The sequence below is a fragment of the Mus musculus genome, chromosome 7, assembly GCF_000001635.26.
Source record: "Mus musculus strain C57BL/6J chromosome 7, GRCm38.p6 C57BL/6J".
NCBI classification, from domain to species: Eukaryota; Metazoa; Chordata; class Mammalia; order Rodentia; family Muridae; genus Mus; species Mus musculus.
Window position 1 is genome coordinate 32324907 of NC_000073.6, and position 15091 is coordinate 32339997.

A 15091-nucleotide genomic window follows, 5' to 3' on the forward strand; every position below is an offset into this window, starting at 1 on the left:
CCAGAGACATCACATGAGGAAAGTTTTTCTCCACTTCTTTTCTATCCTGACAACCTGGTGAATCCTGTGGCTACTTACATGCTATTTTCCCTCGGAAAATCTCAGTCTCCAGAGTCTCACAGAGCTCCAGTAAACTGAGCAGGGGGGCTCACATCTATAGTCTCAGCACTTGGGAGTAAGAGACACATGTATCTCTGTGAGTTCCAGGCCAGCCTGGTCTACACAGCAACAAAAAAAAATGAGACCAGAAAGGCTCTCTCATGATCACCTGGCTAACCAGGAACACTCACCCTGCTCTCAGTGACTATACAAATCATTTCTCTTAGTATCTCCTGCATCCCCTGAAAACTTTGTTCAGCACATAGACACAGGTCACAGAACAGAGTTGCAAGCTTTTATTAGAATCAGTCTAAGAGACTGAATGATGAAGGAACAGTATCAGGAATCCAACTTCAGGAGAGAAAGAGGACAGGTCAGCAAGATGGCACTTGGATCAGACATGTTGCAAAGATGGGTGCCCAAAACACATTAACATCTATTCTCCTAATAGGTTGGAAATAAAGTCTAAAATGGATCTAAAATTGTCAAGACTATAGTATGACCGGCATTCTGGGCTGGCGACCATGGCTTCCTGGAAAACAAAAAGGCAGAGATGGACAGTGTTGGCTACAGGCAAGGTATAAGACCTCAGCAGGGCTCCCCAACCACAGACTGCTCCTCAACCACAGGGAAGAAAATCCCATGCAGTGATTCAGGTCCCTAGTAACAAATTCTGCCTCAAGGGAACTGGAGTCCATGCACACACTTCAGGAGGCAGCCTGAAAACCACTATAGCCAGCAGGAGAGTAGGGGAGAAGGTTCTGGAATGTATGATGTGGGCTAGGTCTAGAGCGGGACAGTAGAGCTGAGTATGAATTTGGTGATGTCTCCCACACCTGAGGACCTCTATCTAGACACATTGGCTGTGTAGCCATGTTAAAAGTTTGTCCTCCATGTGGACTTGTTAGAGGAAAATCATTTTGGATAGCACTGTGGTTTTTCAAGACCTGATACTCAAGTAAAATACTTTGGGAAATAGGGTGAGAGCTGCACTGTTCAAAATGTACATCTCTGCAATCCATTTATGCTTGAAACAAGAGACTAGAAGAGACAACAGTGGTGAGCAACTGTAGGCACTTGCTGGGTTGGGGGTGGCATTTCAGATGTGGTGGGAGGTTTTGTTATAGCACAGATGATGCCCCCAGCAAAGGGATTCATCGATGGCTGAGGAATAAGAAACCCCAGAGAGGTTTCCAAAAGGACGGTGGAGAGAAATTTCAAGCATCTTAAAGTAGAGCTGGGGGTACCAAAACTGTGCAGAGGCCATCGAAGGACTCCACTGTTCTTATTATGTGTGAGAATGGCATGTTTACCCACCATGTGGGAGTGAACTGCAGGATGGTGTAAGGAACAGGTAGGCTGTGTACATGGCATGCTGCTTTACATGTATTAGGGTGGGCAAGTGTTTCAGTTCTTAGTTGCAGGTCACCTGACATGCAGTAATGGTTGTATTTATCACGGATACACAGCCTTACAGCATCTGTTGCATGGGTGACTGGAGGTAGGCAGAAATTTACCATAATTTTGGGTTCCAGAAGTATATTTCTTAATCTTTCCTCTCTGTAGCAACCCTGGATTTTTTCCAAGGCCACCTTTTCCTCTGCAGTAGCATCGAATGATTGGAGTTCATGATACAACCACACCCTACTTCCTGAGAGAACACTTGCATAGACTTCGAAGAAAGGAACACATGCTTCTGCTGCAAACACAGAGAGAAAAATACCATTAAAAGACAATGGGATGGTCAAAGCAGAGGCTTAATGTTCCTTGGAGCATCTACAAATGTCTTAACTGACTTTTCACATAGTCAAACCCTCCCAAAGTCTTCAGACTCCCAGAAAAAAACATGGTTTACATGAGATAAACAGATCTAGCAGAAAAACATCCATGAGTGGAGAGACCTTGATATCTGACTTTCACATAAGCCCAACACTTGCCTCAGATTCAACTGAGCATCTAAGGTCCCTTCACCATGAGTATCATCACCAGCACACCTCTGTCTCCATGTCCCACAAACCCAACAGTTTTAACTCAGAGCAGAAAGCATCAATTGTCTTCTACAGCTCCTTGCCAGTGGCCTCCCAAGGACACCTAGGTCTGTCTCAGGGCCCTACTTATATCTCCATGGGGCTGAGATTGGATGAACAAGGGTACCACTCTCACTTGTCTGGAAGCTCAGCTCTCCAGTTATCAGCAAGCCCAGCAGAAGAAGTATCCCCTTCATGGTGAAGAGTGCTAAATGCTCTCTCAGAGGAGATCCTCTTCTTTATAAATCATTATAGCTCTGAGCCCAGCCACACCCATCCGCAAATATGCCTTCAGGAGTTCCAAACACCATTTGGGCTAGAGCCTAGCAACTGTGGATCTCCTTTCAACTTGTATAGAGGGAGCAGCATGGGGGCCCCTCCTATTATGAAGAACAAACAACCTGAGACAGCCTGATGACATCAGTTTCTGGAGAGAAGTTGTTTGTACCTTTGCCAAAGAGGGTTTAAAGCTGATCTTTGCAAGCAGCCCAAGTGCTGAACAAAATGAACTGTGGTCCTGATTTACTTGTCACCTGTGCTTCCTTGTCAAACTCCTTACCTATTCTTGATCCCATTGTCCAAGCTACTGAGACCTTTGTATTGGAAGGCTGAGAAAATGGAGGCACCATCCACCTCTCTGTGACACTCAGCCAGGGTAGTCCCCAGCTCTTTGGCAGTGTGGATATCCTTGGTAGCTGATGATGCTTTTTTACCACAAATTGTGCTTCACTCCACATTGCTCATTCATGTAGTCATGTTCACCTTGTCCACTCTCAGCTCTGTTAGGAACCATGCCTTAAAGAGGTTGGAACAGTATTGTCCATGTTGTGGGAACACTGAGTGGTAGAGTGAGGTATTCAACCCTGAACATGAACTCTGCTGTCCACAACCACTCAAACTACTGTGAACTGCCTGCCTGTAAACTACACTGCTCCACAGGCCACAGGAATTGCTGTGTGTATAGAGAGTCTCAAGTTCAGAACAACATACTTACCTTAAGGAAGACATTTCCAGCACAGATATGATTGTCAGCTGTGTGTGGTAGTTCATGTTTCTTAAGACAGGCAGGTCTTAATTTTAGGCTCACCCTGTGTGAAGTGTATAATGGCTAATCTTGATGATCATTCTGACTGGGTTGAATGTTGCCATAGAAAAAAGGTTCTGAGTGGGTGTTTTTAGGTTTGGTCAATTGAGGTGGGTAGACTGACTTTCATGTAGAAGTGTGTACTATGGTTACATATAGGGTGGACAGAGGTAAACAAGCTGAGAAGAACCATTCATGACACTCTGCTTCCTAATTGTAGATGTGACTAACCATCTCAAGTTCCTACACTGTGCCTAACTGACTGTGATTGACCATATCTCTTCAAACTGTGATTATAAATTTTGCTTCTCACCTGGCATTTTCTCACTAGTTCCCTACAACAGTGGAGGCATAGTTTTTTAGTGTGTGCAAAGCCCTAGGGTTCTCTTACAGCACTGCACGCATAAATAGTAGCAACCAACGAGATAGCTCAGTGTGCAAATTGCTTCTTGTGCAAGCATAAAGTTCAGGGTTCAATTCCATTGGACCCATAAGAGTGTTGGCATACATGTCTAATTCCATGTGAGCCTCATGTTCAATAAGAGATTTGGTCTCAAAAATTCATGTGGAAGGATGTTGAGATAGCTTAGTGATTAAAAGTGCAGTGATTGAAGTTGAACACCTGAGTTCAAATATCAGAAACCACCTGGTAGAGAAGAGAATTAACTCCTCTAAATTGTTGTCTGACCTTCACATGCACAAACATACACACACACACACACACACACACACACACACACACACACACAAATACACACACACATCTTAGTACTACTGTCCATACACAGGTACATACACAAGTATACAAACACATGAACAAACATCTAGAATTTTCTGTGGAAACTGGCATGAGGAAGCATGAACAGGCTCCTAATTGACAAATATAAAACAATTTGAACAAAAAAACTAAACAACATGATAATGGATTGTACTAGAATTTTGAAATAACCTATAAAACCATGTTGTTGTGAATGGTTTTGTGGCATATAAATGAGCATGGATGAAAGTCAGTGTGCTTACATCTCACAGAATAATTCCAGAGGATCTATAGATGTTTCTCCTGGGAGTATACCCCCCTTAAGTCCTTCACTGTGAGCTCTATGTTCTCAAGAAAGCAGCAGGGTGAGCTTGGGGGACAGGCAAGTAAGTGAAGTAGTTGCTTGGTATTCACTCTTGAATCCATGGTTTCTAAACCTCTGAACTTCTGAGGACAGCTAGGCAAAAAGTGACCCCTGGTAACTCCAGCCCCAGAGAGCTTACTGGCCAGTCCATCTAGCCATTAGCAAGCTTCAGAAAGAGGCCCTGTCTCAAAAAATATAAGGTGGTCCCAGCTATTAAAATGACACACAATCACTTCCCACTACCCACATGGTAGCTAACAACCATCAGTAATTCTGTTTCCAGAGGATCCAATACTCCCCTGTGACCTCCACAGGGAAAGCATTCAGTACTGCATAAAACACTCATGCAGACACAATCCCCATACACATACATTCAAACTAAATAAAATGTCAAATAAACACACACATATGCATATATGTATGAATACACAGATGTAATGTATATACACATATCTCCATGTTGGAGAGCAATTGAAGGCCCTCACTGTCTTTCCCTGGCCACTTTGTACATACAGATATAAATGGCATGTGTCTTAGTTAAGATTACTTTTACAGTGATACAACACCATGATCAAATCAGAGTAGCATCGGGTCACTGGGCAGTAGACACTTGCTTAACCACATGATGTCCTTTTCTCCATTCCGAACCCTGTGCAGAAGAGAGAAGCCCCCAGTGGGCACATTCTACAGGCCATCTCAGCCCTCAGGACATGCAAGGTCATAAAAACAAAGATAAGTGGAACAAGTAGAGAGCTCACAATTAGATCTCAGTACTTGGCACCTAATTGACCAAACAGTTACAGGAGGTAAATCCTGTTTGGCTCGGATAACCAGTAAAATTCAAAGGCTTTGGACTCTTTAAGTCTTCTGCAAAGTTCATTCTGTCACCGTGTGCTGTACAGATTGTGACAGTCAAGTGCATTTTACAACAAACTACTTAAATGTGCCTTATCAAAACACGGATAATCTTTACTTTTAAAATTAAATACCAGCCAAATTACTTAAGCAGAAACACTTATGTAACATAGACATGGGGGAAGAGTAGTTTGAAACCAAGGCTGCATTATATGACAAGATAGTTTTGTCTGTTTTATGTACAGTCTTGTTTATTGACCGGAGAGAAGTGAAATAGCCCTTTGGCCAGTCTAACCAGCATTTGTGAAGACCTCCTATGTGTGCTGACTCTCAGAGAGAGGAAGGCTTTGCTTACTGAGCATCCAGACATCTAAAGAACACCAAAAGTCAGCCAAAGTAAGAGGAGGTATAGAAGAGGAAATGGGATTCAGAGCCTTTGCTATGGTGAAGGTCAGGTGTCTTCTTATATACAAGGGATCCATGTGGACTGTAAGGTTGTAATTCAGGTTGTGTTGCTATGAAAAATGACCCAAGACTAGGTCATGTATATAGGAAAGAGTTTAACTTGCTTCATGGTCTGGAATGTTGAAGGTAGAGAACAGGGGAACTTCAGGCACCCAGGGACTTGTGTTAACTGAATACAGGGAGAATTGCAGAAAGGCAACAGGGGATTGTGGAAGACTGAGAGCAGAGGCTCTACCTTCCTTCTCAAAGACCTCCATATATTCCTCAGTCCTGACACAGTGGGGACAAAGGCTCATTGTGGGGGTTTGGTGTTTGCCTTCAACTTGGTGAAAGCTGTAGCTGGCCCTCCCTCTGACATGTTGGTTTTTGATGCAGTCTGGGGATTTAGGTGACAAATTTCCCTTGAAGATGAAGGGAAATCATTTCAGGCATTGAGGGCAGAGCATATGAAGGCCCTGGTTCTCTCTTGGGTCACAATTATGTAAAAAGTATTGAAAAATCTAATGTAGAGACTCTATAAATAATAAACACACTGGTTAAATGTTAAATTCCAGGTTCATTTGTACACAGAGCAGTCAGATGACTGGCAAAATGCAAAGCAATGAGATGAAGACATAGTGCTTCCCACCTGTGGTAACCACTCGTGGGAAGTTGATGCAGGTGTGTCCCAGTTACCTGTGTGTGATCCCCTCAATCACAAAGGAAAAATTGTGCTCACATAGGGGGATGCTCTCCCAGGCTGTTTTTTGGCTTCTTCACTGCCCACCATGTTTGACAACAAGGAGCAGAATGTGGCTATAAAAGAAATATATATTTTGGCTAGTCTCTATAAAAGAAACAAAGATTTGTATGTTATTTGATGAGCTGTAAACCTAGATCAGACAGGTTGTGTATAATTTGACTTGCATACAATCCATATGCCCGATGTTAATTGCTGTTTAAGTGTTGCCCAGGGTTATTTCTGCTCCATCAGCCTGTACTCATGTGCACAGCTCCTGGTCATGTGCTCCTGACACATCAGGGTCCAATGCTGCCTTCCCCTTTATCCATCTTCTTCCTCTTCCTCTCTCCTCTTCTCTTGCCTTCTGATCCCTACCTGTGACACCAAGCTCAGAAAAAAATAAAAAGCCTAGAATATCTCTCTTCTCTCCATCATTGCCTGGCATTTTCATTTTCTTAGATAGTTAGAGGTTTAGGTGAACTAATTTACTAAGCAGCATCTGGTGTGTGTTAGAATTTGTTAAAGAGATTGGCAAGTACTTGGAGGTTTGGGGGATTCCATTCCCTGGGGTCCAGTACTTAGCATTTGAATACACAGCAGCAAGGGACTAACTCCAACAGGTAGCAGGTGGTAGAGGCAGCAGTGGTATACTCTCCTGAGCAGTCCTCTTACTAGCATGGGACCCTGAGGACTACCTGTGCTGCAGATCCTCCACAGCATGGACAGGAAGCTGAGCCTTTCTGGCACTCTGCCAAGATGAGTCTCCAGGCCCTAATGTAGTCTCCAAAGATTGTACAGCTTCCTAGACCACTTTTGGCAATTGGGGTCTAATTATCCTGACTTCTGAATCCCTTGTGTTCTTCGTCATTGTCTGCCTCTGCCCTCTCTTTATTCCATCACCCTATCTACTCTCTCCTGCATTTCCCCCATTAAATGCTTCAGCTACCATAGAGCAGTAAGAGACTTGACCTATTTCACAGCTCATCCTGCTGAACCTTCAGCCTTTACATGTCTGCCCCAGGCTTTGCTCTGCTGTCTTCAGCTTCCTCCATTGATGTTTGCTCAGCCCACACTTCCTAAAGAAGAATAAAAGAGCTGTTAAAAGACCCATTTCATGAAGCCTAAAATGGCAATGCCAGGGTGGCCAGTATATTGACTATCTGAGTGAATGGGCTTAAGCAGTCTGCTTCCAAGTTGCCTGGAGCAGGGGCCCTACCACAACCTTGGCTCTTAGCACCCTTCCCAACAGTCCCCTTATGTCCCTGTGCAGTGGGAGATGCTCCTCTCTGGCCCAGGTACAGTGGGTTGAAGGGTCATCTGGAATTCTGTGGTAGCAAAGATCCGCTGGACACAGTGGCACAGATGGACTGATGCTGAATGTTCTGGAGCTTGGGAATCCAGCTGAGATTGGACTCTAATTTTTACAGGGTAGCTGTGGAATATTCAAAATGGCCATCATGCAGGCTTTTTGATCAGTAGTCAGAATAGCTAGAGTAGCAATGTAGAGTCTGGTAGTGACCAATTAGGGGTCCAGGTACATCTGAACTGAAATGTCCATACTTAGTTATAAGAAACTGAGCACAAGGCACTTGATGTGAAAATTTAATGAACACACTAATAATGTTTTTACCAGGGTCTTCCTGTGTAATTTTGGGTAGCCTAGAACTCTTTGTGTAGACCAGACTGACCTCAAACTCACAAAGATAGGAACACTCTTCCTCCCAAATACTGAGATCAAAGTTGAGAATTATCATACCAGCACATTGTTAACAGATTTTGACAATGATTTCCACCAGCCCCAAAGAAAGTTGAATCCACCACACATAAACATAAACAGATGGACAGACAGACAGCCCCACAAACAGACAGACAGAAGACAGATAGTTAGGCAGGCAGGCAGGCAGGACCACACACCCATTTCTCAGGAAGGTTATGAGGTCAAGACCAACCTGGGCAAGATCTTCTTTAAAAAACTAAAACCAAAAAGTTAAAAGAACATTAAACAAAAAAACAAACAAACAAACCAACAAACAAAACAGAAAACCTCAACTATGGGTTTAAGAAGTGAGGTTTAGGTAGAGGAGAAATACTTGCCTTTTATTCCACTATGCACAAGGGAGGGAGTCAGAAAGACTTCTGTGAGTTCAAGGCTAACCTGTTCTACATATTTCCAGGCCAGCCTTGTCCTAGAAGGTAGGCCCCCTGCTCCACACCTCTTGGAAACAGACTGCTTAAGCCCATTCACTCTGATAGGAGATACACTGGCTTCCCTAGCATTGCCATTTTAGGCTTTATGAAAGGGTTCTTTTGACAGCTCTTTTGTTCTTCTTTAGGAAGTGTGGGCTGTGTAGAGAGACCCTATCTCAAAAAAAGAAAACTAAAACCAACAACAAGAAAGTCAAATTGAAGGATGCCTTCAAAATCAGGATAAGCATGGGTTGAATAGACTGGTTCAAGGGAAGGCACGAAGCATATGGAAGGTAGGGGCAGAACAAAGATAGGGCAGGGGTCACATGGCCAGTGGTCTTAATTTTGGCTTGTTTAGAACTGACTATGAATATGGCTCTTGAGGTTTCCAGTGTGACAGGAGGACACAGGCCTCATTCTAGAGGTCTGATTGAGAGACCATTTGATCCTCTCCCTACTCATACTTTCCCTTTTCTGTCAAATGACAAGTCACATTTTTCATATCTTAAGAAGATTACTAAGAAGGCACATAAGCTGAGATAGGTTATTGACCAGGATCTTGCCAAAATACATATTTCCCAATGACGCAAACACACACCCTCAGGAAGTTCCAAGATGTGTACTGGGAGGGGCATGGAGAGGCTCAGACACGGGCCCCTCCCTTCCCACTGAGCCAAACAGGGCAGTTAAAGAAGGGGACCAAGCTGTGTGGGATCACCTGCCACCATTATCATGAAGCTTGCTGGTGCTATGGTGATCCTCGGGGCTGCCCTGCTCCTCCTGACTTCAGGGGGAGGTTGGTATTGCCATGTGGGGGTCAGTGAAGCAAGCTATCCAGGCTCTCACACCCTCTATCCCCTGGGATATACTGGTGCAGGCCTTACCAGTTAGGGTCAACTTGTCTTTGTGTTCCAGATTGTGGCATTTGCCCAGCTATAAAAGAGGATGTTCGTCTATTTTTAAATGGAACCTCAGAAGCGTATGTTGAGTACGTGAAACAATACAAAGATGACCCTGTAACACTGGAAAATACTGCAAAAATAAAGCAATGTGTCGATAGCACCTTGACAGAGGAAGACAGGGCACATGCGACTACTTTCATAGTGAGTATCTATGTGTCTGGTTAGAGGCAGGGCTTGTGCTCTTACATACCACTGAAGCTTCACTGAGAATCAAGAAATGTGACACACCTGATTGAGGATGTCAGGAGGATGGTGCAGGAAGGAACTATCAGACTGCCTGAGTCAGCACTGGCTGCTCAGATCAGCCAAGCCACAGTAGATATCTGCCTGAGTTTGGCCTCCCTCAGCCTTCCTACAAAGCCTTCCAAGTCTAGCTATAGAAGATTGGAACCTGGCACACTTCTCTAGCCTGGGTCTTTTATCCTAAATTTTCAAACCTACCACTCGATCTCCAAAAAAGTCATATGTTATTCTGTTCTCTGAACTTTGAAGGCCACTTTGTGGACTCCATGTGTGGACATTCAAGGCTTTGATTAAAGTGACCCCCTCATCTCCCTAAGACAGGTGTGTTAAGGCCCTGCCTTTAGCTGAAGATATTTGAGGGTCATCATCAACATGTGACAGTGGTCATTTTGCTTGTGTGGCCCCAGCTGCCCAGAGGCTCCCGAGGTCCTCTTTGAGTTCCTCCGCGTTTGGTGCCACTGGGACTATGTTGTCTCAAAAGTTGGCTCCTCCCATCTGGCTAGATTTGAGGCTCTTTTCAAAGTTGTCTCAACGGTTTGGAGAAAAGACTCCTTCGTCCTGGTCAGATACAAGAGCAATTGCATATTGGATGCAGGTCTTTTTAGGAGGTGTCGCATTGCATGGTCAGTGGGGCATGAGGTCTCCTTCACCCAAAAGGTTTCACTTGGCTTTCTGTTTGCAGGAAAAGATAGAAGCCAGCCCACTATGTTGATGGCTACAACTTTGGTCTCAAGGAATCCACTGCCTGCTCACCTGCATAGATGCGGCAGATTATAGTCTTTCCCTCTAGGTGTCTAAGAACAGGAATCCAACAATAAAACCTTGCAATTCAGAAGGGAGCCAGGATTTTTGAATTCAAGGTTGGGTCTGATTTGGTTGAAGGATATTGCAGGGACAACCTCTGGGACATTGAGTTGCCACAGCTCAATTGTGATGCTGCCAAAATGCCCTGCAGAATGCATTAGAGAATGCTAAGAGACCATAGTCACTACACTAGAGTGTCTGTCACCCTCGTGGGACAGGGTCCACAGGGCACATGCATGATCTCCCAGACTGAACTCCCCAGGAACATGGAACTGACTAGTACCAGGAATACCAAGGGTCTGTTGAGGACCACACAGGCTCTAGATAGCAGAAACTGTCCCTGCTCACTAGTGTTTGGTACATGATCCAGTTGTGCGTGTCTGTGTGTCACAGTGTGTCCCATGTAGAAAATAAACTAAAAGTACCTATTTCAAAGGCTGTTGTGAGGCTTCCTGCCCCTCACAGTGAACAGAATTTCAGCCTAGAAATTAGAGTGGGACCTGGCCAGAACAGAATTCAGGTTATCCTAATATCAACTACCCAGTTCTGAACACAGTTACTTCCCCACTGGGTGTTACATGGAGTGGGAACCCTGGGTCCTAGGGCTTTAGGATCTGTCCTGTGGCACTTCTCGTTAGACATGGCAGGAAGTCCTTTCCCACACCACTCACCAAATAGTTGTTCTGTGGCCAGTCTCAAGGCCATGTGCATTACTGCTCCATCAATGAGTCTGATCCTCACATAGGTCCCAGGCTCACACCAGCAGGCATATCTAGAAGAATATACAGGTTCCTCATGATGCAGAGACTCATGGAACGCCCAACATGTACAGTCTTTCTCATTATAGAGTATGAGCTGAAAAAAGTAAAAGGTATTATTCTTTTTCATAAGGCTATGATAAAATAACCATGGTTGTGCATTTATAAAGAAATTCTCATCCTTTTGAAGGCTCCAGGTCCACATTCCCGCATCTTAACTTCTTAGCTTTTGTTGCTGACCCCCTCACCATCAGAGGCACAGAAAATTGCATGAGACTTGTTACCAAGTCAGTGTGTGGGTTGTCTCCAGTCCTCACCCAATCTATAGCAATTGCCCCTTCCCATGGCAACACCCCAGAGACCTAATCACATTTCCAGTTGTCTCCTGTTCTCCATCACGGTATATCTTGAGACCATATGATGGTAACATAGTTTCCAGCACAGGACACAAGGATTCAGATTCGAATCACACAGCACATTAGGAGGCCATGTTACATAGACTGAGGCCTGATATCTGTGGCCCTGGCCTCCAAGTAACCCTTGTCTAGCCAGAGGTTGCTTCTGAAGGAGGTCTCCTGCCTTCTGGAAGCTAAGGGTGCTGGGACTTTGTAGATGTTGTGACCTAACTGTTCACAGTACACATATGAGTCAGAGAAGGCTTTTCTACCATGCTTCTCTCTACAGATTAAAAACCCAGAGCCCCTCCATCTGATGAACTGCTGTCCTTGGTTAGCTGGGATTTCCTAAAATTCTAGTGGACTTTCATATATACTTTCATGAAGGGTATTCATCTGCAAATAAATTTATTGTTGGGGGTAGTAACTCTTGTGTCCATGAGACAGTTAAGTAGAAAGCTTCCTTAATCCATTCATTGAAAGAATTAAACTTTAGTGAAATATTGTCCTAATGTACTTGATTGGCTGGTGTTCATTTTCATCATAGAAAAGTGTTTATTTTCACTTGTTATTCTTTGACTCTTGGGACTTAAGTGATGGTCTTACCTTCCTTCCTGATATTATTTGATATTTTCCATTTTAATCTTCTTTTGCTTGAGATAGGAACTCTCGATATTGACTAGTCTATGCTCAAAGGTGGAGAGAGCTGCCTGCAAGTGTCCCTTTGTTCTAGGATTTAAGAAATGTATCACCAAGACCCAGCCTTTAAATTTCTTCTTCTTCCTCTCCCTCTTAGTCATTTTCCTCCTTCTCTTGTTACTTCTCTCCTTCCTCCTCCTTTCATGCATCTGTTTTTCCTTTCCTTTTCCTTCTTCTTTTCAGATATTTTCAATATTTAGTCCTGGCCTGCCTGGAACTTGCTGTGTAGATTATGCTGACCTCGAAGTTACTAAGGTTCACATGTATTTGCCCCATGAGTGCTTGGATTAAAGATATTCCCTCCCTTGCTCAGCTTCTCTTTTAATATTTTGATCATGCTTAGAACAGTTTTATTAGTGTTATGTACCTAGAATGCACAGGAAATACTCACTTGTTGCCAAGGACTGTAAAAGACTAAGAAATGGTAGGAGCTCAGATTTTTTCACAAAACAAAGAAAGAAACAAACAAACAAAACTTGCTTTAAGGAGCTAGACACTCTTGATCAGCAGGAAATAGACAAACCATATTATCACATTTAAACCCTTGACTTTATTTGGGGATGTTGTCCTTTCTTTTTCCTTTTTTTCCCTCCTCTCTAGTGCTTTGGGGTTGGAAAAGTGCAAGAAGGCAATGGGAAAAGAGTGGAATATAGAAGAATCCATGAACTAGCAAAAGATAGTGATGCCCAGCATAGAGGTAAGGCAGAATGGGAAATGATTTCAAATGAGGTAGAGAAAAAAAGCAGGGGGTGAAGGGATAAAGGGATGGACTTTTTTTTTTTTTTTTAAGATTCCGTTAAAAATTTACTGGGGCCACAACTACTAGTGTATCTCCCATTCTACTAAGAGAGGGGTTTTTCTGTTTTTTGTTTTTTTTTTTTTTTTTTTTTTTCTTCTTCCTAAACCTGTGTCAAGAAATATTGGGGGAAATGATTGTGCAACTGGAAAAATTGCTGTTGGAAATGGGGGTCTGAGATACATAAAAATGCCTGCAATGCAAAAACAAAAGGGCCTACTCTGCTCTTTTCTTTCTGAAGGTTAATTTATCCATGAGCACAGTACAAATAGTGTTCTGCTTATGTTACATTTTACAAATGTTAATAAGAAAGGAATAACAGCATCCAAGAGACAATGAGTTATAAAAAAGACTGTGGAATTAAATCTTTCTATATACATAAAGAATATGTTAAACACAGAATGAATTTCCTAAAATGTTTTTCACTGAGAACAGTGATTTGTTTATATTTTCTTCGGGAAATGAAAAACTTTGAATGCAATGTCATCCTGCAACATCTGACTGATTTCAAAATATGTTCTGCATGTCTTGGCTATGTACTATTGTCTTATAAATTATTGGAGATAATTAAAATTTTGTAATGTTGGTAAGAGAAATTTGGCTTAAAACTGGTAACTCAGGTTTGGAGTAATTCAGAACAACAACATGGAATTGCACAGATGGCTCATTGGTTAAGAGCACTGATTGGTCTTGCAGAGATCCTGAGTTCAATTCCCAGCAAACACATGGTGTCTCACAACCCTCTGTAATGGGATCTGATGCCCTCTATTGGTGTATCTGAAAACAGTTACAGTGTACTCATATGAATAACATAAGAAAATAAATCTTATGGAAAAAAAGAAAAAAAGAAAAGAAAAGAAAAGCAAGAAAGAAAGCAAGAAAGCAAGCAAGAAAGAGAGAATGAAAGAAAGAAAGAAAGAAAGAAAGAAAGAAAGAAAGAAAGAAAGAAAGAAAGAAAGAAAGAAAGAAGAAAGAAAGAAAGAAAAAAAGGAAGGAAGGAAGAAAGAAAGAAAGAAAGAAAGAGAGACAGAAAGAGAGAGAGAGAGAGAGAGAGAGAGAGAGAGAGAGAGAGAGAGAGAGAGAGAGAGAGAAAGAAGGAAGGAAGGAAGGAAAAAACATATCTGACATGAGCTTTATAGACCAGGCAAACTGGACTTTAATGATATCTCTAAATTAGGCCATAGTGTATGTAATTCTTATTCTAGAAACCAGACTTATAAAACATAGGAATTAAGGCCATGTCACTGTGGTGAGGTATTGGAGGCTGCACCATTATTAGTTCGTCTGCAGGAACTGGCAGCCAAACTTTGTAGCATGGGGGTGATGCCCATGGTACTGATTTTAGAGAGAATGGATTGTTTGTTGGAGGTTGCTTATTAATTTCCAAAGTTGTGGTTGTACTCTGATGTTGCAAGGGAACCTTGAAGATTGTGGTTGAAATGCCAGTGTCTATTGGCTGCAGTTTGCAGTTTGATCTCAGGCTCAGGATTTTAAATCACACATATTTGGAATTAGGAGGACAGATTGATTAGGCTGTGTGAGGGTTGATGAGGCTATGGAACTTATGAAGGCATTAGAGCCTAACTTGCTTACTCCAGCTGCCTTTAAGGAAATGCATATAGAATTATTATGGATTTGGATGGTTGTTTTTATACTATTCCTTTGTATCCTGTTGAGTGTGGTAGATTCACATTTAGTGAGCTTGTTTGTAATTTTACAGAACCCATGAAGTGATAACAATAGAAAGTTTTGCCTCAAAGAATGGCCAATAGCCCTACATTATGTCAAAAATTTGTTCCTGCTTCAATACAAGAAGTTAGGACTTTGAATCTTTCAGTGTATATTATTCACTATATGGTTGGATTATATTACCTG

General features: G+C 42.7%; 2 protein-coding genes across 3 annotated transcripts; one reads left to right on the forward strand and one right to left on the reverse strand.

The window, feature by feature from the left end:
- Positions 1-379: 379 nt before the first annotated feature.
- Scgb2b12 (secretoglobin, family 2B, member 12) lies at positions 380-2339 on the reverse strand. The gene is made up of 3 exons (NM_001281508.1): positions 2263-2339; positions 1617-1798; positions 380-631 (listed from the first exon to the last, which is right to left on the reverse strand). Exons 1-3 carry the CDS (start codon positions 2321-2323, stop codon positions 536-538), a joined length of 339 nt encoding a protein of 112 aa, NP_001268437.1. The 5' UTR covers positions 2324-2339; the 3' UTR covers positions 380-535.
- A 6936-nt stretch (positions 2340-9275) lies between these two features.
- Scgb1b12 (secretoglobin, family 1B, member 12) lies at positions 9276-10595 on the forward strand. 2 transcript variants are annotated; one of them, NM_001310633.1, is made up of 3 exons: positions 9276-9355; positions 9475-9662; positions 10447-10595. In NM_001310633.1, exons 1-3 carry the CDS (start codon positions 9292-9294, stop codon positions 10474-10476), a joined length of 282 nt encoding a protein of 93 aa, NP_001297562.1. In that variant the 5' UTR covers positions 9276-9291; the 3' UTR covers positions 10477-10595. The 2 variants fall into 2 exon arrangements, with proteins under 2 accessions (NP_001297562.1, XP_030098761.1); XM_030242901.1 differs by having other exon boundaries at positions 9292-9379; positions 10447-10476.
- Positions 10596-15091: the final 4496 nt, after the last annotated feature.